The 24,700-nt window shown below is 49.9% G+C and overlaps 2 protein-coding genes across 2 annotated transcripts; one reads left to right on the top strand and one right to left on the bottom strand.

The window, feature by feature from the left end:
• Positions 1-224: 224 nt before the first annotated feature.
• Tigd3 (tigger transposable element derived 3) lies at positions 225-1,640 on the top strand. Its single transcript, XM_026396574.2, has one exon. The coding sequence runs from the start codon at positions 225-227 to the stop codon at positions 1,638-1,640; it is 1,416 nt and encodes a 471-aa protein (XP_026252359.1).
• A 14,341-nt stretch (positions 1,641-15,981) lies between these two features.
• Positions 15,982-22,791, bottom strand: Slc25a45 (solute carrier family 25 member 45). Its single transcript, XM_026396575.2, has 6 exons — positions 21,806-22,791; positions 20,748-20,791; positions 20,467-20,538; positions 19,985-20,170; positions 17,340-17,598; positions 15,982-17,249 (listed from the first exon to the last, which is right to left on the bottom strand). Exons 1-6 carry the CDS (start codon positions 21,840-21,842, stop codon positions 16,981-16,983), a joined length of 867 nt encoding a protein of 288 aa, XP_026252360.1. The 5' UTR covers positions 21,843-22,791; the 3' UTR covers positions 15,982-16,980.
• Positions 22,792-24,700: the final 1,909 nt, after the last annotated feature.

The following is a 24,700-nucleotide window of genomic DNA, read 5'->3' as shown; positions in this document are numbered from 1 at the left end:
CAGCTCTGTTCTGGCATTCCCTGGGGTGGTGTCCAGCCCACTCCTCAATCAGCCAGTTCATTTCCTTTCCTCTTTCAGCTGGTCCAGTCTCCCCTGGCCTCCCATACTCCAGCCCATTCCCTTATCCTCATGTATCCTCTCTTCCTTTCTGCACTCCTCTCCCATTCTTCCAGTCGCAGCCACCATATCTTATCTTCTGTCTCCACAGGTGACCTGGAGGAACCATGGAATTGAGTAGCAAGAAGAAACTCCATGCCCTGTCCCTGGCTGAGAAGATCCAGGTGCTGGAACTCCTGGATGAGTCTAAGATGTCCCAGTCTGAGGTAGCTCGGCGCTTCCAGGTGTCCCAGCCACAGATCTCACGCATCTGCAAGAATAAAGAGAAGCTGCTGGCAGACTGGTGCAGCGGTACAGCTAACAGGGAGCGCAAGCGCAAACGGGAGTCCAAGTACAGTGGGATTGACGAGGCCCTGCTCTGCTGGTACCACATTGCCCAGGCCAAGGCCTGGGACGTGACAGGACCCATGCTGCTCCACAAAGCCAAGGAACTGGCAGATATCATGGGGCAGGATTTCGTGCCCAGCATTGGCTGGCTGGTCCGCTGGAAACGCCGAAACAATGTAGGCTTTGGGGCTCGCCATGTCCTTGCCCCTCCATTCCCCCCTGAACCACCTCCCCCAGGGCTCACATCTCAGGCCCAGCCGCCTCTTTCCCTTAAAGACTTCTCCCCAGAGGATGTTTTTGGTTGTGCCAAAGTGCCCTTGCTGTATCGGGCAGTGCCCGGCAGAGCAGTTGCTTGTGATCAGGTACAGGTACTGCTATGTGCCAACAGCAGAGGCACAGAGAAACGACGGGTATTGGTTGGCGGGCTGCGGTCAGCTCCAAGATGTTTCTTTGGGGTCAGCAGTGAAGCGCTGCCTGCCTCCTATTACCCTGACCCAGGCATCCCCTGGTCAGAATGGTTAGCACAGTTTGACCAGGACATGGGGCAACAGGGCCGACAGGTAGCCTTGCTGCTGGCTGCCCAAGTGATGGAGGAGCTGGAGGGCCTGCCTGGGTTCCACCACGTGAGGCTCTTGCCTCTGTCTGCCTCCAGCACCACACCTTCCCTGCCTGGCTCTGTAGTCTGGGCCTTTAAGGCCCACTACCGACACCGACTGCTGGGCAAGCTGACTGCTGTCCAGAGCGAGAGGGATGGCACCTCACTGGCTGAGGCTGGGGCCGGCATCACAGTGCTGGATGCTCTGCACATGGTGGCTGCTGCCTGGGCCAAGGTGCCTCCTCAACTCATTTTAAGCAGCTTCATTCAGGAAGGGCTGGCCCCAGGCAAAACACCCCCATCCTCAGACAAAGATTCTGAGATGCCACCAGTCCCCAGTGGGCTGAGCCAGGAGGAGTTTTCCCGCTTTGTGGACCTGGAAGGTGAGGAGCCAGGGCCTGGAGTTTGCAAAGAGGAGATGGGCACTGACAATGAGGAGGGGAGCAAGATGGACAGCTTTGAGCCCTTGCCCACCAAAGCTGACGCCCTGCGGGCCCTGGGTACCTTAAGGAGGTGGTTTGAGTGCAATGGCACCTCCCCAGAGCTTTTTGAAAAATTCTATGACTGCGAGGCAGAGGTGGAACGGCTCTGCTGCCTGTGAGGGTGCTCGGCTGCCACCAGAGCCCTCCTGCTCTGTTTCCCATGGAAACGCCTCTCCAGAAGGCAGATCGGCCCTTTCCTGTGGAAATACAGTGTGTGGAAAGGAGGACTTGCGACTTCAGGTCTAAGTTCAGAGCCAAAGTGCCCAGGCCCTGAGAAGAGGCTCTAAAGGTGGGACCTGGAGGTTGGGAGTCTGGGCTATATAGTTTCCAAACTCTGTGAGAAGGTTCTAGAGCCTGGGGAAGGAATTTGGAGGAGCTGGGGCTTGGCAAGGTAGGACTTGGGCTTTAGAGACAGTGGCTGTATTCCTTGAACACTATGTTAAAAACAGTTCTGCTTCTGGAATAAAGTTTTTAACTAGAAAAAAGGCCAGGGTGTGATTTTATCAGAGGAGGGTAAAATCTTTCAATTCAAATTTTATTTTAATTTTTTAAAATTTTTTTAATTGTAGATGGACACAATACCTTCATTTTATTTATTTTTTAAATTTGTATGTGGTGCCAGGGACTGAACCCAGTGCCTCATGCACGCTAGGCAAGCACCCTACTACCGAGCCACAACACCAGCCCTCAATTCAAATTTTAAAAACCAACTGCTGACAGTTGCCCCAGTGAAGCTGTGGGTGGGGGGCTAGTTGGATTCCTCCTTCTGGAGGTCCAGCAGCCAGGATTCCCAAGTGTGGACAGTCCTTATGGCCCACCCTGCTAAGAAGTGAGGCTTGAGGACAGACAGATCTGGGGGATTGTCCCAGACATTCTATAGCTCTGATCATTTTGATCTGATTGCATATGTCTGGAGTGGAGGTGGGAGGTAGGCCAGGGGTGCAAAAAGGAGACAGAACTTAAAATAATAAATATTGATTGATTTTTTTATCCATTTATTCATTATACAACATTCTTCAGCAAGGCCTCCTGTGTGACAAGATTGCAGAGTTGTGTCAGAAAAGCTTGTGCAAAGTGCTGTGGAGACTCCTTCCTGGTGGAGGTGAGCCTTGAGCTGCAGCTGGAGGGGCGGACAGAGGAGTGGGAAGGATGTGCCAGATCAAGGGACAGCAGGCACAGAGGCTGATTGTGAGTGAGGGAGCTCGTCAGAATGTGGAATGCATGGGAAGGCAGGGGGTTCTGGGAGCCCCCAGGTAAACTGGGGTTCTAGTAGCAGAGCAGCTAGCAACTCTGTCCTAAAGGGAAATGTAGGGGCTGGATGTGGGTGTTTGCTGTGTGGCTTCATGGGACACTTCACCTGGCAGACTGCCTAATGCCTAGTTTCCAACCCATGACCAGGTGTCACTTACATGGGAAATTGTTTATACTGGCAGAAGCTCTATGGCTTCTTGTCTGACCAGTGTTCATTCATGCCTGCCTGATTATAGCTCTGGTGCTGCAAGCTAGATCTTGTGGTCTCCACAGTGTCCTGGGGAAAAATCTGCCTGGAGCCACCCTGGTTCATGAGATGAAAGGTACAAATTCAATATACCACCACAAGAGGAAATAAGTTCAAAAATTTATTATTTTCAGATGCTGGGCAGGGAGGACACAGTGAGTAGGGAGGGCAGTTCTCTGTCTCTACATCACTTGAGGCGGGAATTAAGAGATAGACTCACAGGGGGAGGGGAGAAACTAGCATTATATATAGTGAATTAGGTGTGGGTCACTTTACTTTTTATTTTTGTTAAGAGTTGGGGTCTCTCTGAACGTGTTAGTGCACACCTGTGATTTCGGTGGCTCAGGAGGCTGAGGTAGGAGGATGGCAAGTTCATAGCCAGCCTCAACAATTTAGCGAGGCCCTAAGCAACTCAGTGAAACCCTATTTCAAAATAAAAAGGGCTAGGGATGTTGCTCAATGGTTAAGTGCCCCTGGGCTCAATTCCTGGTACCAAAAAAAAGAGATATGAGGCCTCAGCTTCTCAGGTCACAGGGACTGCAGTGTGGAATTGTACTTCTAATGGCAGGCAGTGACCTGAGCTGTGCTGTTCCTGTAACATGGCAGTAGTATAGAGGAGACCCCAAGAGTAGGAAGGACCTTTATAGCCCACCAAGTTTACTGTTGGAGCACCATCGAAGAGTCTTAGGGAAGAAATGAGTCATTCTTGGGACTCTAGGATGAAAATGGAGACAGTGCAGTGTGGGTCAAAGATGTGGGATCGAGAGGCAGAGAGACTCTCATGGAAGCAGGTAGGAGATAGTGGAGGCAAGGCAGATCCCCAGCAGCAGGATGAGAGGATGTGGTTGGCCCTGGAAAGGACAGGGGCTTTGGATACAGGCAGGCTAGCTGGGGAGGATTCTGGCTCCAGCCCAATCCTCCCAGTGACCTTTTGGCCTGGACCTTAAGAATTTGCCAGGCAGGCCTGGTGGGGGAAGCTGCCCCCCAACTCTGGCTAAGTACTAGGTAGGCCCATGTGGTGCATTTTTCTGAAGGGAGTTACAGTCAAGGCCTCCATCCTAGCCCATGTCAGCCCTGCATCCCACCTAGGGACCTCCTCCTGAGGCCTCCTGTGGGAACCTAGCAGAGCACTTTCCCAGCCTCTACCAGGACTTCCTTACTGAAGGACATTGATGTGACCTGGCTCATACCTTTCTCTCCAGCCCTTCTCCCTGTCTCCCAGCCCACAGGTTCTTAAAGAGGCAGGAGCACTAACTGGTGCTCCTTGATGGTGAGATAGTCCCTTTGCTCCTCATCTGTCCCTCGTCCAGTGCTGTTTCACGAAGGAACAAGAGAGCCAGAGGCTGTTTCTGCCTCTTGCTTGCAGGCTTCAACAAATGAAGAAAGGCTTTGTAGTTCTGTCTTTCGGCTCAGCTTCTTATCCTAGTAGGCCTGGCACCTGTCTACTCTGACGATAGGACTCACTTTTTTAGTTGTTGATACTGAGTTTTGAACCCAAAGGCATTTAACCCCTGAGCCACATTCCCAGCCCTTTTTTATATTTTTATTTAGAGATAGGGTCTTGCTGAGTTGTTTAGGGCCTCACTAAGTTGCTGAGGCTGGTTTTGAACTCGTGATCCTCCTGCCTCAGCCTCTAGAGATGCTAGAATTACAGGCAAGAATTCACTTTTAAACCATTTTGAAACTGCCTGTGAACCTTCCATTTTCTGGCCTAAGATCCCAAATCATGTAGCCTTTCCTTGTATTCTGTTTTCCCTACCCTGTGTTCATTTAGATTGTTCTTTTCTGAAATCATCCCAGTTCTGACATAATTCTTAAAATGTTGAAATCCAGGGGCTGGGGATGTGGCTCAAGCGGTAGCGCGCTCGCCTGGCATGCGTGTGGCCCGGGTTCGATCCTCAGCATCACATACAAAACAAAGATGTTGTGTCCGCCGATAACTAAAAAATAAATATTAAAATTCTCTCTCTCCCTCTCTCACTCTCTCTTTAAAAAAAAAAAAATGTTGAAACCCAGACCTCTAAATATCTGTCCAAAGCAACAAAGCGGACAGATTAGCCCTCTCTTCTCAGATGTCATATTCCAGCTGTACCGCTAACTTCTTCCCAGAGATTTTGCTTATTTTTATTTTTATTATTTGTTTTAATCTGTTTATTTTGCTGTGCTAGAGATTGAAACCAGGGCCCCATGCATGCTAGACAGACACTGAGCTGCATCCTGAACCCTTTAAATAAAAAATCCACAGTTCCTCTCTTCCTCCCTCTGAGCCTTGTTATAATATATCATAACTTTCCTGTCTGTGACTTTGTTTGCTAGTGTAAGCGGAATTTACAGGACTCTTGGCTGGTGGGTTGGGCCCTGCTCTAGGACTCCAAAGCTAGTGCTAGAGGATCCCTCCTCTGTAGGCCCTCACATCTTGAAAAAGGAGATAAAGAATAGGTATGAACACAGTCATTTTGGATGGCGTTAAGTAACAAAAATCAAATAGTGATGTCAGAGAGTGGCAGGGAGGCTAGTGGGGGAGTGCAATTCCTGATGTGTTGGGACCTCCCCTGCTCCTGCTCTTTATTTCTCTGAGTTTACCTTTTTAGGTCTCACATCATAGGTGAGATCATACTGTATCATCACCCAGCCTTTCAAAGCAAGAGTATTCTCTGCAAAGGGAAGAGCAGTTCAAACATCAGAGGTTAGCCAGGCAAGGTAGAGCACACCTGGAAACCCAGTTACCCAGGAGGCTAAGGCAGGAGGATCACAAGTTAGAGGCTAGTCTGGGCAACTGAGCTAGATCCTGTCTCAAAAACTAAAAAGGACTCTGGTAAAGTACTTGCCTGGCCTGTGCCAGACTCTGGATTTAATCCCCAGTACCAAACAAATATCCATCAGAGTTTGGGCTGGGTTCAGCAGTGCACACCTGTAATTTCAGCAACTCTGGAGGCCAAGGCAGGGGAATCATATGATCAAGAGCAGCCTGGGCAACTTACTGAGACCCTGTCTTGAAAAATTAATAAATGAGGATATAGCTCAGTAGTAGAGTCCCCATGGGTTCAATCTCCAGTACCACCCCCTCAAAATCATAGATTAGGAGTAGCTTGGCAGACTGAAGACATGGAAATCAGTTCCTGAAAGCAAGAGAGGCTAAGGAAGGGAAAGCGTGGAAAGGTGGGCAGGGGCTTGGGGCTGAGCAGCATTCAAATTTAAGTGAGATAGGAAGTCTTTTTCTTTGGTGGGGGGTAGTTTAGACAAAGGGACAACACATGTTGTATTTTTTTTTTTTTAAGAGAGAGTGAGAGAGGAGAGAGAGAGAGAGAGAGAGAATTTTTAATATTTATTTTTTTTTTTTTAGTTCTCGGCAGACACAACATCTTTGTTGGTATGTGGTGCTGAGGATCGAACCCGGGTCGCACGCATGCCAGGCGAGCGCGCTACCGCTTGAGCCACATCCCCAGCCCCACACATGTTGTATATTTTTTTTAAAATCTAATTCTTTCCAGGCACGGTGGTCCACACTTGTAATCCCAGTGACTCAGTAGGCCAATGCAGGAGGATCACAAAGTTCAAAGCCAGCCTAAGCAACGTAGTGAGACCGTGTCTCAAAAAAAAGAAAAGGGACTGAGGATATGGCTCAGTGGTTAAGTGCTCTGGGGTTCAATCCCTGGTACCAAAAAGAAAAAAAATCTAATTCTCAGGCTGAGGGTGTGGCTCAGTTGTAGAGCACTCACCTAGTATGCGTGAGGCCCTGGGTTCAATCCTAGCCCTGCAAAAAAGAAAAAATCGAATTCCAGTTGCTTTATGAAGAGCAGTTGGGGAGGTCAACACAGGAAGACCAATTAAGTTAGGAAGCTACTAAAAGGGAGCGCCCAAGTAAAGGTGATATTCGCTCTTCCCAACTGATCTTAGACCTTTCTTTTTTCTCTCCTGGTACTGGGGACAGACCCCAGGGCCAACTGCAGATAAGCACAGGCCCTACCACTGAGCTATACCTCAGATCTAATTTTTTATTTATTTATTTTTTAGCTTTAAGTGGACACAAGTCTTTATTTTTATGTGGTGCTGAGGATTGAACCCAGTGCCTCACACATGCCAGGCGAGCGCACTGCTACTTGAGCCATATCCCCAGCCCCCAGATCTAATATTTAACAAGCTCAGGCAGCCCTGCCCCCTTTAGAAGGGGTTGCTATGTGCAAAGTCAGGGGAGGGGACAAAGAAATGAAGTGCTTGACTTCAGGTCATTTACAAACCCAGAATGAATGTGCTCTGTGACCAGAAGGCTCCAGGACAGCAAAGGCAAATAAGAGGCAGTCCCTGTTCCAAAGATGATCTCAACACTGCTAGTCACCTGTAATGCAGGTCAGAGAGCAAGACGGCCAGCACCCTGCCTCAAGGCCCGTCCAACAAATTGATATTTATAAAGGGTTTACTACTTGCCAGGCATTATATATATATATATATATATATATATATATATATAATTAGATATTATGTATTAGATATTCTTGGTAAATTATATGAGTAAACATGTAGTATATATTCATTCCATTAGACACAATTATTATCATCATCATTAGTCTTGACAAGATGATGATCTGGATGCAGAGAGCTCAAAATAAAAAAGATTAGTTTCCAACTTCATATAATCTCTTCATTGCACTCTGAGTAGTTTCTTCCCATTGATGGGGGGGATTGTTCTTTGGTTGGTTGAATGCTACCACTGAGCTATCCTCCTCCCAACCTCCATTTTTTTTTTAGTTATAAACATTTTTTTTTCTTTTTCTGTACTGGGAGTTGGGGTGCTTTCCCACTGAGTTTTATCCTCAGCCGTTTTCATTTTTTATTTTGAGACAGTCTCACTAAGTTGCTGAGGCAGGCCTCAAACTTGCCATCCTCCTGCCTCAGCCTCCTGAGTTGCTGGGATTATAGACATTAAGCTCACCTGGCTTCTTTCTTTTTTTTTTTTTTAATTCTGTTGTATATGTCAATATTTCATGAGTAGTTACTTTTTACATTCTATATCTGTTATATCTAATATCCAAAATCCTTGAGGAACTACATCTTTTGCTTTGGTTTCTACCGATACTTTCATGTTGTTTCCCCCCTGCCCACTGGGGATATAGCTCAGTTTATTATTGTGGAAATTTAAAAATATATTTAACTGACAAAAAGTAATTGAATATATTCAAGGTGTACACTATGATAATCACATATATGGGTACATTGTATCACCTCCACAATCAAATTAGTTAACGTCCATCCCTGTCCATGCCAAGCATTCGATCCCCAGAACTTATCCGTCTTGTAACTGTAAGTTTATACACTTTGACCAGCATCCCTCGTTTTCCCCGCCCCCAGCCCTTGGTAACCACCATTCTACTCTCTAATTCTGTGAGTTCTACTCTTTATTTATTTAATTTTTTTAATATTTATTTTTTTAGTTGTAGTTGGACACAATGTCTTTATTTTATTTATTTTTATGTGGTGCTGAGGATTGAACCCAGGGCCTTGCACATGCTAGGCAAGTGCTCTACCTCTGAGCCACAATCCCAGCCTGAGTTCTACTCTTTAGAGACCTCATGTGAGTGAGATCATACTGTGTGTCTGGCCTCATTCACTTAGCATAAGGTCCTCTGGGTTCATCCATATTGTTGCAAATGGCCAGATTTCTCTTTTGCTAGTTGAATAATATTGCAATTTTTGATCCTGCTTGGGTCGATGGCATTGAAGGTATTTCCATATCTTGGTTATTGTGAATAATACTGCAGTAAATGTGGGGTACATCAACAAATTCCACTAATATGCATAATTATAATTATCTCTTCAAGATACTGCTTTCATTCCTTTGGACATATACCCAGAAGTGGGATTGCTGGGTCATGTGGTAACTCTATTTAAAGTTTTTGAAGGAACTTTATACTATTTTTCATAATGGCTGAACTAAGTCCCTTCCCCACCAACAGGATATAAGCTTTCCCTTTTGATCTCCATACTCTAGCCAAACTTTAAAACTTTTTCTTTTTTCTTTTTGCAGTTCTGGGGATTTGAAGCAAGGGCCTTGTTCAGTCTAGGCAAGTGCACTACCACAGAGCCATAGTCCAGTCTTCTTTTGTCTTTTTGATAATAGATATGCTAAGGTGATAGCTCATTATGGTTTGTTTATTTTTATTTTTAAAAAAATATTTTTATTATTCTGCTGCCTTTCCTATCCTCTACTATCCCCCCTCCCATCTACAGCAGAATACAACAGACACTAGTATGGCAATATGTAAATCAATGGAAGTGTAACTGATGTGATTCTGCAATCTGTATATGGGGTAAAAATGGGAGTTCATAACCCACTTGAATCAAAGTGTGAAATATGATATGTCAAGAACTATGTAATGTTTTGAACAACCAACAATTAAAAAATATTTTTATTAGTTGTTGATGGACCTTTATTTTATTTACTTATTTATATGTGGTGTTGAGAATCCAGCCCAGTGCCTCACACATGCTAGTCAAGCACTTTACCACTTAGCCCCAGCCCCTTATTTTTATTTTTGAGGTGCTGGGGATTGAGCATAGGTTCTTGTGCATGCTCTGCACCCCCAGGCCTCATCAGGTTTCCATTTTAATTTTTCTGATGATAATGATGCAGAACACCTTTCTGTATACCTGTTGGCCACTCCTTTGTCCTCTTTGGCAAAATGTCTAGTCAGGTTCAGGTTCTTTACCATTTTTTTTTTTTTTTTGAAACAAGGTCTCATTAAGTTACTTAGGGTCTCACTAAATTGTAAGGCTGACCCTCCTGTCTCAGCCTCCAGAGTGGCTGGGATTACAAGCATATGCCACTGCACCGAGCTTCTTTGCCCATATTAAACAAAAAATTTTAAGTTGTTGATGGACCTTTATTTTTATTCATTTTTCTGCGGTGCTGAGGATTGCAGCCAGTGCCTCACACATGCTAGGCAAGCGCTCTACCACTGAGCTACAGCCCCAGCCAATCATTTGCTCATATTTTAACCAGGATTTTTGGGGTTTGTTTTCCTTTTGCTGTCAAGCGGTGATTTTTTTAAAAAGGGGTTGAATTTAATCTCCGGAACACCTGACTTTGCTGATTTGAAATGTGAGTGAGTGAGAGAGAGAGAGAGAAAGAAAGAAAAAAAGTCCTCAGAAAATGTGCTGTTACTCCTTCTAGGCACGAGGAGGCGCTACTAACATGATAAATTAATTTCTCAGCGACAGACTGCCTGGAGCTGAAGGGAGCAGAGATATGGTTCTTAGCTCTCTGGGGAGCCAGATCTTATTAAAAAATTTTCCACCACAAAGGAGAGCTTCCCTTTGCTGACAAGTGTAGGTTTTTTTGTCTACCATTCACTGAAGTTGCGGCCCCTTTCAGGATCTTGGCCTAATTTATGAGAGTTGGACTCGCCTCCCACTGGACAATGAACTCAATGTCTGCTCAGTGTCTTCTGTTCCTTGTAGTTCTCTACTGTCCAAGGTCGTGGAGTCAGTGTTTTCCCCATGGTCAGCCCCAGCTCCTACACCTTGGCTTCCACACACTATTTTTGGTTTTCAAGGGACCTATGAGAAGTTCTCTTACCTCTTGCTAATTTAGCAAAAGATTTATTAGTTGTTTATTGATTGAACCCAGAGGCATTTTACCATTGAGCTACATCCCAGCCTTTTTTATATTATTTATTTATTTTGAGACAGGGTCTCACTGAGTTGCCCAGGTTGTCCTCAAACTTGCAATCCTCTGAGGGCTGGGGATACAGCTCAGTTGGTCGAGTGCTTTCCTTGCATGCACAAGGCCCTGGGGTCAATCCCCAGCACAAAAAAAAAAAAAAAAAAAAAAATTTGCAATCCTCTTGCCTCAGCCTCCCACACAGCTGGAATTAAAGGCATGAGCCACCAATACTCAGTTTTTGTCAGTCCCTGGGAGGTCTCTGGTCATTGTACCTCTCTATATCTGGTCCTCCTGGCATGGCCATGCTGGCTAAAGACCTTTCCTGCCCTTTAACACTGTTCAGCTCTTCATCTGGCATGGTGAGATGGGTGGCCGAGCCTGGTCTATTGGGACCTCCAGGACCTTTGCTCAAGCCTGCTGGTAATAGTATGAGGCTCTACATAAAATCTAGAGCACTAGCCTGCCAGAAAAGAAGTCTGGAAAACCAGCTTCTGTCATTCATTCATTCAACAATTTTATTTGTTTATCAATCTATTTATTTATTTATTTTTGGTACTGGGGAGTGAACTCAGTGGTGCTTAACCACTGAGCAACATCCCTAGCCCTTTTTATTTTTTATTTAGAGACAGGTCTTGCTCAGTTGCTTTGGGTCTCTCTAAGTTGCCAGGCTGGCCTCCAATTTGGGATCCTCCTGCCTCAGCCTCCAGAGTTGCTGGGATTACAGACATGCACTACCTCCCCATGGCAAATTATTGAATAACCCTGCATGGCAGCTAGTTTTGATGATAGAGCAAAAAGAAGCAAGGTCTCTGCTCCCTGGAGCTCACAGTTTAAAGGAGAGACAGATATAATCAAAGAGCCACACAGAGGAGAATGTGTAATTACAGACTGGGGGGTGGTCATGAAAGCACGTGCTTTCATGGCTCACCTGCAGCATCAGCAGCATCTGGGAATTTCATGAAATACAAATTTTGGGGCCCACCACAAATCTACTGAATCAGAAACTCAGGAGAAGGACTCACCAATCTGTACTTTAACAAAACTTCTAGGTAATTCTGAACCTCTGACATAAGCCAAAGGAATCTGACTTAGATAGAGGAAGCTATATGGAACTTAGAGCTGAAAGATGAGTGGAAGGTCCGTAAGTAGTGAGAAGAACATGTGCAAATGTCCTGTGGTGGGAAGAAGCCCAGTATTAAGGACCCAAGACAAGAGCAAGTGAATGTATGTAGGTTCTGCAGGCTGGGGAAAGGAGTAGACATGATTCCTTAGAGCAAAGGGAAGCTACTGAAGAGCAGGGTGACTTGATCAGAATTCCATTTCAATAGTTATTTGTTCAGATTCAGGACAGGACTGGAGCTGTGATATTAGGATTGGAAATGAGGGAGTAGACCCCAGAAAACTTCAAAGTACAATCAGCAGGAGTTAGGGATTCTGATGTGAGAGGAGAGGAGAGAGCTGCTGTGCCCTGCCCTGAGTTACTCCACAACTTATGGAACAGCAGTTTTCAGGCTGTGCCTAAACCTCAGCGACTCCACTTTGTAAAGCAGTTGTTTGTCGTGAGCTTAAGTGCCAAGGGTGAAGGACTCCACACCTTGTTTGTGTAAGTAGACAACCACCATCTGCCTGGCACAACCAGAGGCATAAAGCAATAAATAAGTTAATTGCGCTAATAGAATGACCTAGTGAGTTATCAGAAGCACAGGGATGCATGGGCGTGTCAAACTCATATTGGAATAAAACAGGCTCCCGAGCTTATTGAACACACCAGACCACCAAAGGAAGGAACCCCTTCACCTGAGGCCCATAAAAAAGGAGAAGCACCCCGAGACTGGACACCCCATCTTCTGGTCATCAGGAAAATCACAGTGATGAACCTCTGAATCTCTGCCCTTGGTCTCTTTAGCAGAGTGTGGTTCCTTCTGCCTGTGACCATGTGTGGCCCACTCCAAACTGACTTGGAAACTGCCACCTGGTCTGTCCAGACCTTGGCCTAGAATAACTTCCTAAGCTTCGACTGCTCTGAACCAGCTTTTGGCTGCTCCTAATCTTATCTGACTACCTAAGGACTCTTTGCCTTGTACCTGCTCTCTGCCTTCTGAACCCTGTGGCTCCCTTGACCCTCTCTTAGCCTTTCTGTATCCCACCCACATCACTGTGTGAGGTGTGGGTGACTTGAGTGTTACAGATGTTAGAAATTAAGATGGGAATAAGAGAACTTGTGATTGCCGGGCTTATGAACCAGGTGACCCACAAGGATTCAATGAACTGCCCCTTGTGGAAATGGTGTAGCTTGTCAATGTGCTGTCATTCAATGAATAGTGACATTGTGGAAAAACACAAATGGGTCTGGTCTGTGTTGATGACAGCTGCTTTGGGACACCTGTGACCTTGAGCTCTGCAGAAGGGCCAGGCTAGGGGTGTAATGCGAAGCACCTCTGGGATACAAGAGGCACCAGGATGGGCCTGGTGCAGGTTGGGGACAGGCTGGGGACATCAATGGAGTCACATCCAGAGACTGAATCTTCTGGGCCTAGCTGTTGAGTGAGTGTGGTAAACTTAAGCCAGTCACCCCTGGCTGTGCCCTCTCCCCTTTATTTTATTTTATTTTTTTAAATATTTTTTTAGTTGTAAATGGACACATTATCTTGATTTATTTTTATGCGGTGCTGAGGATCGAACCCAGTGCCTCATACGTGCAAAGCAAGCGCTCTACCACTGAGCTACAGCCCCAGCTCCATCCCTCTCCCCTTTATATGTAGTCACTGTGGCACTCCATGCCTGAGTCTCCCCTGGAGCTCCTCGGCCACTGCTATAAAACTAAGTATGACATCTGACCACACAAGTCCTACGGGACTCTACTTAACATATTGGTCTGAGTTGCCAGCTCTGTACGCCAAGCCTCCCCGCCCCTCGGTAACCTGAAAGCCACTTTGCCGACAGAGTCCTATTTCCTAGAGATTGCTCTCTCAAGAGTTCCTGAACATAACGGCCACCCTGGCCTGGGGGGCAGCTCAGTAGTCGCTGGCTCGCCCGGCACAGAGAAGGCCCTGGGTTCCATCCCCAGCATGAGAAAAAGAGAATGAAAAAACTTGAGTCATTTCCTGCCTGATCTTTGTTGGTTTTTCAGTTTTCTATCGGGGCCTGACTCCCCCTGCGCTCCCCCATGCAAGAGGAGCAGATTTACCACAGATGGCTCCGTGCTTCACCCTGAGGACCTCACAGCCCCGACAGCAGCCCTGCTGTGCGTGAGTGGAAAGGACCGGCACCTGGAACTCGGTGGCCCCTCCTGCACCCTGCCATGTCCCCCTCTCGTTCTAAATTATGAGTCCAGGCCCTGCCAGAGAGGCCTCTGGGTAGAACCAGAAAAGAAAAATGGAAGGCCAGATGTACAGGCACAATTACTACTCCAAAAGGATTTTTTAAAAATAAGGATTCCTTGATTTTACTCTTGATAGCTGTCATTTGGTGAGAAATTGCAAACTACAAAGGGTCACTCAGGTTCTTCTGTCCCCTCCTTGCCGTTTATAAAAGCCATCTCCTCTTCCACGTGTGCACAGTTTACTTCCCTAGAGCAGCCGGCTGTGCCCCCACTGCCCTGTCCAGCCTGAAACTCCTGGTACTGCAGTGGCACTGTACCAGCCCCAAACTGCCTTACCCGAAGGGAATCTCAGAGAGAAAACTGAGGCAGAAAGCAGAAAGGGCTGTGCTAGTCTCAAGTCATCTGAGAACTGGTCTCAAGGTGACTATGTTTTCCAAAAGAGGAACAGAGATTTCTAAAAACTAGTTCAAAGGCTCCTACCATACAACTTTCTCAGCTTGACAGGGCAGCACATTTCTGTTCAGGAACACCTGGAACACTGATTCTTAAACTTTCATGTGAGTAAAAATCACCAGGAAAGCTTTCTATAATACAGATTCCTGGGCCCTGTCCCCAGAGATCTGGATTGGCGGGTGTGAAGTGGGCAGGACCTTCTTCCTGGCTCAGCTGCCCCCCACACAACACACTTGGATTAGCTTAGACTATATACTCATGGCCCCTTACCCTGGCTTAGCTGGGGTGAAGTGGAGAGGTAGGCTGTGGGCCTCACCCAGGTTCTAGGCCAGCAGGGTACCTCCTGCATCTTTGGCAACAACCTTCTAGGGTCAGTCTAGTCACTTCTACCAAAATCCAAAGGATTTTCCTTTGGAGCCAGTGAGGGGAAATTTGCACACATCGCTTTGTTTCTCTAACAAAATACTAACCCTGCCAGGCATGATCCCAGCAGCTCGGGAGGCTGAGATAGGAGGATTGCCAGCCCCAGCAAAAAGTGAGGCACTAAGCAACTCACTGAGACTCTGTCTCTAAATAAAACACAGAAAATAGGACGGGGGATGTGGCTCAGGGGTTAAGTGCCCCTGAGTTCAATCTCTGGTACCCCCTGCCAAAAAAAGAAAGGAAGGAAGGAAGGAAGGAAGGAAGGAAGGAAGGAAGGAAGGAAGGAAGGAAGGAAGGAAGGAAGGAAGGAAGGAAGGAAGGAAAGAAAGAAAGAAAGAAAGAAAGAAAGAAAGAAAGAAAAGAAACCCTAACTGCAAGGGAGGCTAGAAAATGCAGCCCTGCTCAGGGCCACCTGCCCAGCCACGCCCTGAGCATGGGAGAACCTTCAAGATGGCCGCCAGCATACAGGCATGGAGGAGGGTTCTGATGAGCACATAGAGGGTCAGTCCTGGCAGGTGTGGCCTACGTCAGTTGGAACTTGGGTGACTCATGGAGATAGCCAAAGTGCTAGGTGGAGCAAGGTACAAAGGAAATGGGCTCTGGGATTGGAGGCTCAGATGCATCCAGGCAAGTTGTGACTTCGAGCTGTGTGACTGGGACAAGTTGCAAAATATCTCTGAGCCAAGGCCACCTCCTCTGTAAACTGTGACAGTTACATGGGATAGGGTCTACAGGGGGCACCCAACCAATGGCAGGAATTCAGTCACCACAAGGTGCCTCAGGTTGATTGCAGACCAGATTAGGACATTAGTGTGGGTACAGGCTCTGTTGAGCTTTATTGTCAACGAAAGGGATCCTCTTAGCCAATTCTTAATTCCCACCTGGCAAGTGAGATGGGAAGAGAAGATGTGGGATGGGTGTGGATGAGGTGGAACCCCAACCTCTGCACCCCTTCCCTGGAGATGACTTGGAGAGGTCAGGGCATGCAAATAGAGGTTGGGAGGCACAGGAGACAGCTGTGTGTGGCAGGACCAAGGGAGCAGGTGTGGTGGCTGGAGTCGGGAGACAGGTCAGGGGTGCAATCAGCATTTCATTTAATGAGCACTTAGTGAATACATCTGTTCAAGCATCGGGGTTGTGCTGAGAGACACAAGGCGCTCACATACCAATGGAGAAGCCAAGTAGCAAATCAAACACAGAGCAGTGCAGGTGGGCTGGGGGCCCTGGAAGCTCAGAGTCAGTGTGGGCAGGGCAGGAAGTACCCTGGAGACAGTGCTCTGCTGTGTCTTGGAGGACAGTGGGGTCAGCTGAGGAATCACTGCCCCCGATGGCCAGCGGGGATGAGCCTCCCAGGCTTGGGCCACAGTGAACACAGCTTGTTCATGTCCACGAAGTGACCAAGGGAGAGGAAAGCCTAGTGGGGAGGGACGGCCAGGTAGTGGTGGGGTTTGGAATTTTCCCCAAGGTAATGGGGATGGACAAAAGGTCACACCACGCTACAGTCATGGGAGGAGAGCTTTGAAAGGAGTGGATGGGAAGAAGAACCCAGTGTGCTGTTACTGGACCCCAGTGGGAGGGTGGGGTGGAAGCCACCTCCAGTTTCTGGGAGCTCCTGAAGAGGGGACATGGCAGCCAGACACGGTGGTGCCCACCTGAAATCCCAGCAACTCAGGAGGCCAAGGTAGGAGGATCACAGGTTCAAAGCCAGCCTCCACAGCTGTAAGCAACCTACTGAGACCCTGTCTCAAAATTAAAAATAAAAAGGGCTGGGATGTGGCTGAGGTATTAAATGCCCTTGGGTTTAATACCTCATACCAAAAAAAAAAAAGACGGGACCTGGCAGAACTGGGGCTGGGCTATCACCAGCACCATTGTGCTTCCTGGTTCAGGGAAGAAAAGGAGTCCAGGTGAGTGGTGCTGGGTAGAAGCCAAGATCATGGCTTTCTGCTCAGGTGTCCTGCAGCCTGGTCTGGGTAGTTGGAGGTGCCGGGCCTCAGAGAGGCCAAGCCCCTTGCATTTGAGTTCAAGCTAGGTGCTCTCAGCTTGGCTTCCCGTCTTGCCCTCAGGGTCCTGTGGGGGAGCTGCTGGCAGTGCCCGCCAGGCTCATCCCCGTGAGTGCAGGAAATACTCATAGCTGAGGAAGGTGACAGCGTTGACCGGAAAGGCACGAGCACTGTTGATGGTAAGCCCCCGGAAGAAGACCCCTAGTCCCTCCTGCCGGAAGCTGCTCACCATGCAGTCCAGAAACCCCTGGTAGGCTCTGCGTCCCAGGCCATCCATCTGCATCCGGGACTTGATCACGTCGAAGGGCGTGGCTGCCACCCAGGAGGCAATGCCTGCAAAGCCCCCGGCCACCAGCACTGTGGCTGAGCCTGGGGTAGAGGAAGCCCAGGGTGGGGTCAGATGGGAAAAAGAGCACCCCCTCCCTCCCCAGCCCCCCACCCTCTCTCCACTTCACTTACTAGGGGTCTGGCCATCTGGAGTGTACTGGCGACAGAGCCCTTCATAGGTAACAAAGTAGATTCCCAACGAAGGGGTGTCCCTCAGCATTAGGGCCCAGGCTCCTCGGAACAGTCCCCGTGGACCCTCTTCCCGAAAGATGGTGGCTGTGCAGTGCACAGGCCCCTGGTACCGGGGTCGAGGGCTCCCTGGCTGCACCCTTGACTCCGTCTGGTTTTGTAGTCGGACTTTGATGAGGTCAAATGGGGCCAGGCAGTAGGACTGTTGGGAAGGAAACAAGCAGGGCTTGGGCTGGTAACTGTCCCTTAAGACAACAGGAGGAAGGATGGGCAGAGGGGCTGCATCAGCCTGTGGGGACCACACTGGGCCCTCTCCCACACACGGCTGGGCATGGGCCAGGGCATTCTGATGCAGCAGGACAGGCTACCTCCCTGGGTATCAGGCTTGGTCCCCTCCTCATGCAGAGCATCAAGCTTGCCTGGCAGGCACCAGGCCCGAGAGGACAAGCCCGGATTGTTTTTCCAGGAGTGGGAGTGAGTGTCTGGCCTCCCAAGACCCAGGGATGTGCTGGCATTTGCAGTAACTGGGCTGAATAAAGGGTTCAGTCTGTGACCATGAAACACCAAAGAACAGGCCCTCCCCAGGGTGAAGGAGGTCACCTCAGTGTCATTGTTCTAGTTACAGGGCCCAGCTTCACAGCTACTCCTCCTTCCTCTGTGTCACCTCTCAGAGGCCTGAGGCCACCACTGGGCAGCCCTTCCTGCCTCTCACCAAGCCCTGTGATGGGTGGGATTCAGCAGGTCATAGAATTCTTGTCATTGTCTTAGGTAGACAAGAAAGATTTGGGGTAGAAATGGGACAGGGCCCCTGGTGAGGGTGGGCACTGAGGGGATACAGAAAGGAGGGGGAGGGGTGGGGTTGGGTCAGGGACACACCGCATTGTTCAGATAAGCTGCTGAAGTTCAGGTGAGAGCTGGGTCCAGGCTGAGGGTGGCATGTTGCTGGGGACATGTGTGGGGTTTTTTTTGTTTTGTTTTGTTTTGTTTTGGTGACCGGGGATTGAACGCAAGGGCACTCGACCACTGAGCCACATCCCCAGCCCTATTTTGTATTTTATTTAGAGACAGGGTCTCACTGAGTTGCAGTTAGTGCCTCGCTTTTGCTGAGGTTGGCTTTGAACTTGCGATCCTCCTGCCTCAGCTCCTGAGCCTATGGGATTGGAGGCGTGCACCGTGGTTCCAGGCTCAGGCTCATATGTGTCTTGGGAGGAGCCACCTGAGCCCAACTCCTCAGCTTTAGACCTGGCTGGTGGTGGAGGGGGCTGGAGATCAGCCCTGGAGGTAGGTTTTGATAAACAGCAAGCCATACTTTTACTTTTGTCTCAGCAGGCAGGGTTGTGGGCTGGGGACCCCCTTTGTGAGACAGGCCCTAATGCTGCCCTCCAGAGCCTGTTGGCTGAGCTGAGCCCTTGGCCAGGGTGGTTTCCTGAGCCTGGTCTCCTGAGGGCTGAGGAAAGTGCTGTGTGGTGGGGGCCACGGAGCACCAGGTATTCCTTCCCCAGTGAGCCGTCAGCCTCTGCCAGGTCGAGAACAACGTCCGTGCGCGTCAGAGGCTGTTGGTGTCTCCCTCTTCCTCCCACCTGCTCACTAAGACACAATTCTGCTTCAAGACCTGTTATGCCAAAGCCATAGGCTTGACATGAATCCCAGGCTCCAGTCAGCCCTTGGACCCAGTCTCTATCCATGGCCCTGACTGTCCTCTATTTTGCTTTCTAGACACCTGAGGAGCAGGGCCTGACTGGACCTAAGTCAGGCCACTTTCTGAGCGCCTCGGTTCTCTGTATTGTTTTTGCAGAGTATAGAGCTTGGGGCTTAGAGATAGGTAGTCATGGCTGCCACACAAGAAGGGACAGAATCCTCAAGACTTCTGGGGGTCTCGTTAATCATTAATTAACTTAATATGCAGCTTGACTTTGTCCTCAGGTCTTGCTCTCTGCTCCATGAAATGTGTCAAGGGCATCAAGGCAGGTGACCAGCTGGGGTGTGGGACAGAACCAGTCCCTCTGCCTCTTTCTGTTCAGATTCCCTCTTGCCTCCACCCCACCCCTCAAAAGCCCATGAACTACAGTGCTGAGAACAAAACCAAATGACTGCAGCGACTTAATGATTAATATCCTGGGCCTCTCCCAGTGAGATCTGTGGCCTGGAGCCTCAGGTGAGGCTCCCAGATAGTGGCCACCAGTTGCTGAGGGCAAGGGCCTCAGCCAGGCAGGGCTGGGCTTTGAGCTCTGTGGGGACTAATTGTTGTTCAGGGTCAAAGGTCACCATGGGGAGTAGTCTTCCCACAGAGCTGGGGTTGGCAGACCCCTCTGGAGGTGGACAAGTCCTGTCAGCTCGAGAGCAGGCTCCAGCTTGTCCTCTATGGCCTCCTCTTGGCACTGCCAACCAACTCTTTCTGCCTTTTGCCCGATCTGTTCTCCACCCTCAGGTGGGCAGCCTGGTTAGGCTACCAGGAGCAGCAGCACCACATGGCCTTCAGCAAGGCCTGCCCATCTGTAGCTCTGAGTCACCAGAGGATTAGGGAGGAGACAGACCCCTCTGGTCAGCACAGTACCACCTGTGTGTATGCCCACGTGCCACCCACTCACCTGCAGGACACCACCGGCGCAGCCTGCTATGAAGACATGTGTGTAGCTGGGGGGCTGGGCCCGCCGATCCTGGTGGGAGGTGGCTGTGAGTGCCAGCAGGGTGTTGCTGTAGACCCCGAACAGGACAGAGTTGACCACAGGTATGCTGACGATGGGGAAGCTCATTCCCTTGAAGAAGCCCAGGAGCTGCGGGGCAACAGGGTGGCACTGAAGTAGGCACGGCGGGCCTACCCTCTCCCCTTACCAGACCAGCAAGGTCTCCTCCCTCCCCCACTCCCCACTACTAAGCCCTATCCCAGGGAGGTGGGGTGGTGAGGTTGGGAAGGCCTGGCTCTATCCTGAAGGGGCTAAGCTACTACCCAGTGCTCCCAACGAGCCCAAACGTGGTCTTTTGTTTCGGAGGGCAGAGCCCTGCTGGGAGGAAAAGGAAACCTGTGCCACCTTCCCCAGAGCCTCCCACCCCAAAGAGCTGATTCACCCACCGACTCATGGCGGTAAATCTTGACCGTACAGTCCATGATGCCCCGGTAGCTGGTCTGGGTCTGAAGTCGCACCTGCATAGGGAGGACAGGGCAGGTGGGGCAGGTGAACCAGTCAGGGCTGCATCCATGCCAGGCAGCCAGCTCTGCCCTCTGCCCCTTGGAGTAGGAAGCCAGTGGGTAGGCGAGGCAGGGTGAGCCCCTCTCAGCCAGGCCTGATCTGGGCCACATGATGTTCTGTTCAAGTGAGACAGTCCAGTCCTCTGGTGCCTCTCCTGACTCACCTTCACAGTGTCAAAGGGATGTCCCAGGACCAGGCCCAGAGCTCCTGTGGTGACAAGAAGGTGCTATGAGTGAGGGCTCATGCCAGGCCCAGGAAGCAAGTCTGTGTGAGAGGAAAGAGGGATTCAGGCAGGAGGAAGGAGGCTAGGCCTTCTCAGACTGTCCACCTGCCCTCCAGACTTCAAGGAGACTCCAGCTGGCACTGCCCGACCCTGCCATGCTATGTGCTGGGCCAGGAAGGTACTAGGTTGAAGGACTGAGGCCCCACCTGAGGAGACACATGCAGAAGGGAAGGGCCCACTGCAGACGCTGTTCACACTGACTATAGAACACAGGGTCTGGAAGGAATCTCCACCCGGCACCTTCCTCCATCTCACAGTGTTGAGGCCTTGCTCCAGAGATCCTGCCTCCCTGGCACTCACTACTCGGGCTGCAGTGCAGAGCTGGAGGGTCCCTCCAGGAATCTGGCTGGCACCTGGGGAGGAGACCCCACCTCCCACTTCCCAGCCTCATCCTCCACAGCTCAGGCTTGCTCTGGAGCTTGAGGCTGCCTCCCCAGGAGGTGGATTCAGAATGTCCTTCCCTTTCTCTCAAGAGGAATGTCATCTAGAATCTGAGTCTGGGTACACAAACCGCCATGTCAGGCCTCAGAGCCCAGGGGTGCAACCCATTGCCAGGTAGGGCAGAGGCCCAAAGGGGAACTCAGGACAGTAGGGTAAGGTCAAAGGTGAACTTCCTTTTGGGCCCTGCAAGATGGACCTGGCCCCATTGGGGGGACCTGTGGTACAGGGTGTTCCTCGGCTCTCTGCTGTAGTGGGTGTCAGGCGGAGAAGCCTTGGGATGCAGGGCTTGTACCTCTGGCCTGTACCTTCTTCTCCTCTCCTCCTTCCCCGGGACTCCCAGGAGGCTCTGGGGACAGCTGGCTTTCGGGCCTCCAGGGGGATCAGAACTTTAGCCTCGGTTCTTCATATGTCACCCACATCCCTGGGAAGTGACCCATCCACCATCCCTAGGAAGTGACCTACCCTTAGATGTGATAGAAGGAAGAAAAATGTCTCACCAGAGATCCAGCCAGCCATGAACTCCTCCACAGGCATTGTCTGGGCTCGGGCCGGAACTGGTGCTCCACACAGGAGACTGGTGAGTGTGATTCCCCTGCCCTCCCCAGAGACGGGGAGACAGCCTCCCACTAATGTTTAACTCTGGCTGAAGGGTGAGAAGTGGCCCAGTGCCCAGACCTCAGGCAACTAGGAGTGGGGCGTGAGCCAACTTCAGTGACCCTGAGACTGGAGGAGGTGTGTGCAGAGCAGGGAATCTTCTGGGGCAGGAAGATGGGCCCACAGGCCTGCGGAACGTCCTTTCTGGTCAATGACGCCTTATTGAGTGGCCTGAGATGGCAACTGGGTTCTAGCCCAGCCAGGCCCCTCCAGGGCTGCCTCAGTTAGCAAGAGACAAGGCCCGTCCCGCCTGTCCATGCCAAACTCCTACTCATGCCCACCGAAGCACAGGCCTTGCCCACCCCAGACCGGCAGCGAGGCCTGGTGGAGGCAGAGTATAGCCACTAGGTGGCAGGCCCAGCTCACAGTGGCCTGCAGCAGCCACCCAAACCCGACATGCTGGGAAGAACCCAGGAAAAGAGAAGAACCAGCCCCTAGAAGAGGCTCACCAGGCCCTTAAGCCTGTCTACTCTCAGTCAGGGATGTGGCCTCCCTCAGCCTCCTGTGCCTCAGGGAAAGCTGACGGTTCTGACTAGGTAAAGGTCTGTGTGTCTGTGCAATGGTACCGTGCTGCTCTGGGTCAAAACTAGAACCTTGCTGTGTCTCTCGCCCTCCCTCACCCTCTTGCCTCCTCCACAAGAAGATGGAACATGAAGGTCGTAGCCAGATGCCCAAGCCTAGATATGGGACTTGCCAGTCTCCAAACTGGGAGAAATAAATTTCTTTATAAGTTGAGAGAGAGAGAGAGAGAGAGAGAGAGAGAGAGAGAGAGAGAGATCGAGATCGAATCCTTTCTGGGTTCTCTGAGCCCTCAGGGCCCACCCATTCTCCTCTGACCTCACCTGGCCACCCTGGCCTCCCTACTCTTTTTTCAAACAAGCCCCCGCCTCCAGGTCTTTGCACGGGCCGTTCCCTCTTCCTGGACACCCTCTCCCTGACTTCCTTCAGGCTGGGGCTCCCAAAGGAGGCCTCCCCGAATCATCTCCAGTAACGTGGATCTGCCCGCCCACCCAGGGGCTAGTGCCCGGCCCTCCCACTCTTCCTCTTCTTTCTCGAATTGCGCCTGTCACCGACTTGGAATGTCTGGGCAGACTAGCTCTCCGGCTGTTTTGTCTATTATATCTCAAAGGCTTAGAACAGCGCCTGGCACAGAGTAGGAACTCAATAAATCCTAGCTCAGTAAATGAATGAACCAATGAAAAAGTCCGGAAAAAGCATCAGTGACCAGACCTGGGGCTCCAGATCTCTCTCCCACTGCCAAAGGACCCCCAAAATACTCCAATCTCCACTCCAGGTCCCCTTGGTTTCCTACTGGATGCCCAAGGACCCTCCAACCGGCCTTTCTCTCTCCTTTCTCTGAGGGTGGGCAAGTCCCAGGAGGCGGGGCCTCATCTCCAACTTCCTCTCCTGGAGCGGTCTGGGCTCCAGGACTGGCCTCTCAGGATGGGTGGGTGGGGCTGCCCTTCTTCTGCCACCTGTTCTCCCAAGTGACCTCGGCACCCATTCTGTGGGCTTTGGGGTCCTTTAACACTTGCCAGAGTAGGGCATCAGCCCAGCTGATTGCTATGTCCAAGCCTCTGAGCCCTCAAGGGCCACGGACTCTTTCCCCGTCTTCAGAATGGGCCCATTCTTTCATTTCCACCATCCCACCCCAATTCATGAGAGCCATTTCTTCTCTCCATTTCTGGGAGCCTCACAGAGGGAAATCCACCCTGGCTGTTGCTTTCTCAGTCTTCTGCAAATTCCACCAGGTTCATCCTCCTCACAGCAGAGCAGGACTCTCATCTTGTCACTTTCTAACTCACAACCTCCACAATATCCTTGATGCCTCACACCTTCCTCACTGGTCATGCCCCTCCCCCTGGGGTTTAAGAACCACCACTATCTGACGTACCCAGGGCTTTCCTATAACCTAATGGTCTCACGTAGCTGCTTGCCTTCCTCACCCTGTCAGCCAGCCTATCACTCAGCCTCTGGATTCTTCAGCGGCCCTGCTTGGTTATAGCCAGGTTCCAATCTCCCCACTGCTGCCACCACAGGCACTGCCAGAAGTCAGTCTCCTTGTTTAATCTTTTCAGTCCTGTTTCCTCATTCATAAAATGGAGATATAATACTCACCTCTCAGTATGCGACAAGGTTTTTTTTTTAAAGAGAGAATTTTTTTAATATTTATTTTTTAGTTTTCAGTGGACACAACATCTTTATTTTATTTTTTATGTGGTGCTGAGGATCTAACCCAGCACCCATGCATGCCAGGCAAGCACGCTACCGCTTGAGCCACATCCCCAGCCCCGTGACAAGGTTTTAAACACTTAGAAAAGTGGCACATAAATAGTAGCTGCTAATGCTCATATTTCCACTCCTAGGATCCATGAGGACATGAAGAAATACAGTGTGCAGCACACAGTATTTGAGCAGGAACTGAAGACCTTCCTCTTCCTACTTATGGTATTTTGTAGCTCTTATGGCAACACTGTCATCATCTATAGTTTTATTTATTTTTCAATTTTTTTCCAGCATTGATGATTGAACTCAGGGGTGCTCTACCACTGAGCCACATTCCTAGCCCTTTTTACTTTTATTTTGAGACAGGGTCTTGCTAAATTGCTGACAGCCTCGCTAAGTTGCCCAGCCTGTCCTTGATCTTGTGATCCTCCTGCCTCAGACTTCCAAGTAGCTGGGATTACAGGCATGTGTCACTATACCTGACTATAATTATTCTTTATATTACTAGTATA

The sequence above is a fragment of the Urocitellus parryii genome, chromosome 4, assembly GCF_045843805.1.
Source record: "Urocitellus parryii isolate mUroPar1 chromosome 4, mUroPar1.hap1, whole genome shotgun sequence".
In the NCBI taxonomy this organism is placed as follows: domain Eukaryota; kingdom Metazoa; phylum Chordata; class Mammalia; order Rodentia; family Sciuridae; genus Urocitellus; species Urocitellus parryii.
This window is presented reverse-complemented; position numbering and strand designations above follow the sequence as displayed.

Excerpts from the sequence above, each read along its gene's own strand:
- Tigd3 (XM_026396574.2), top strand. The coding sequence starts at position 225 with ATGGAATTGAGTAGCAAGAAGAAACTCCATGCCCTGTCCCTGGCTGAG.
- Slc25a45 (XM_026396575.2), bottom strand. The coding sequence starts at position 21,842 with ATGCCTGTGGAGGAGTTCATGGCTGGCTGGATCTCTG. Across the intron at positions 17,599-19,984 it reads GCGCCGGTGGTGTCCTGCAG|TCCTACTGCCTGGCCCCATT; the intron begins GTGAGTGGGTGG and ends CCTTCCCAACAG. Across the intron at positions 17,250-17,339 it reads TCCAGATGGCCAGACCCCTA|GCTCAGCCACAGTGCTGGTG; the intron begins GTAAGTGAAGTG and ends CCTCTACCCCAG.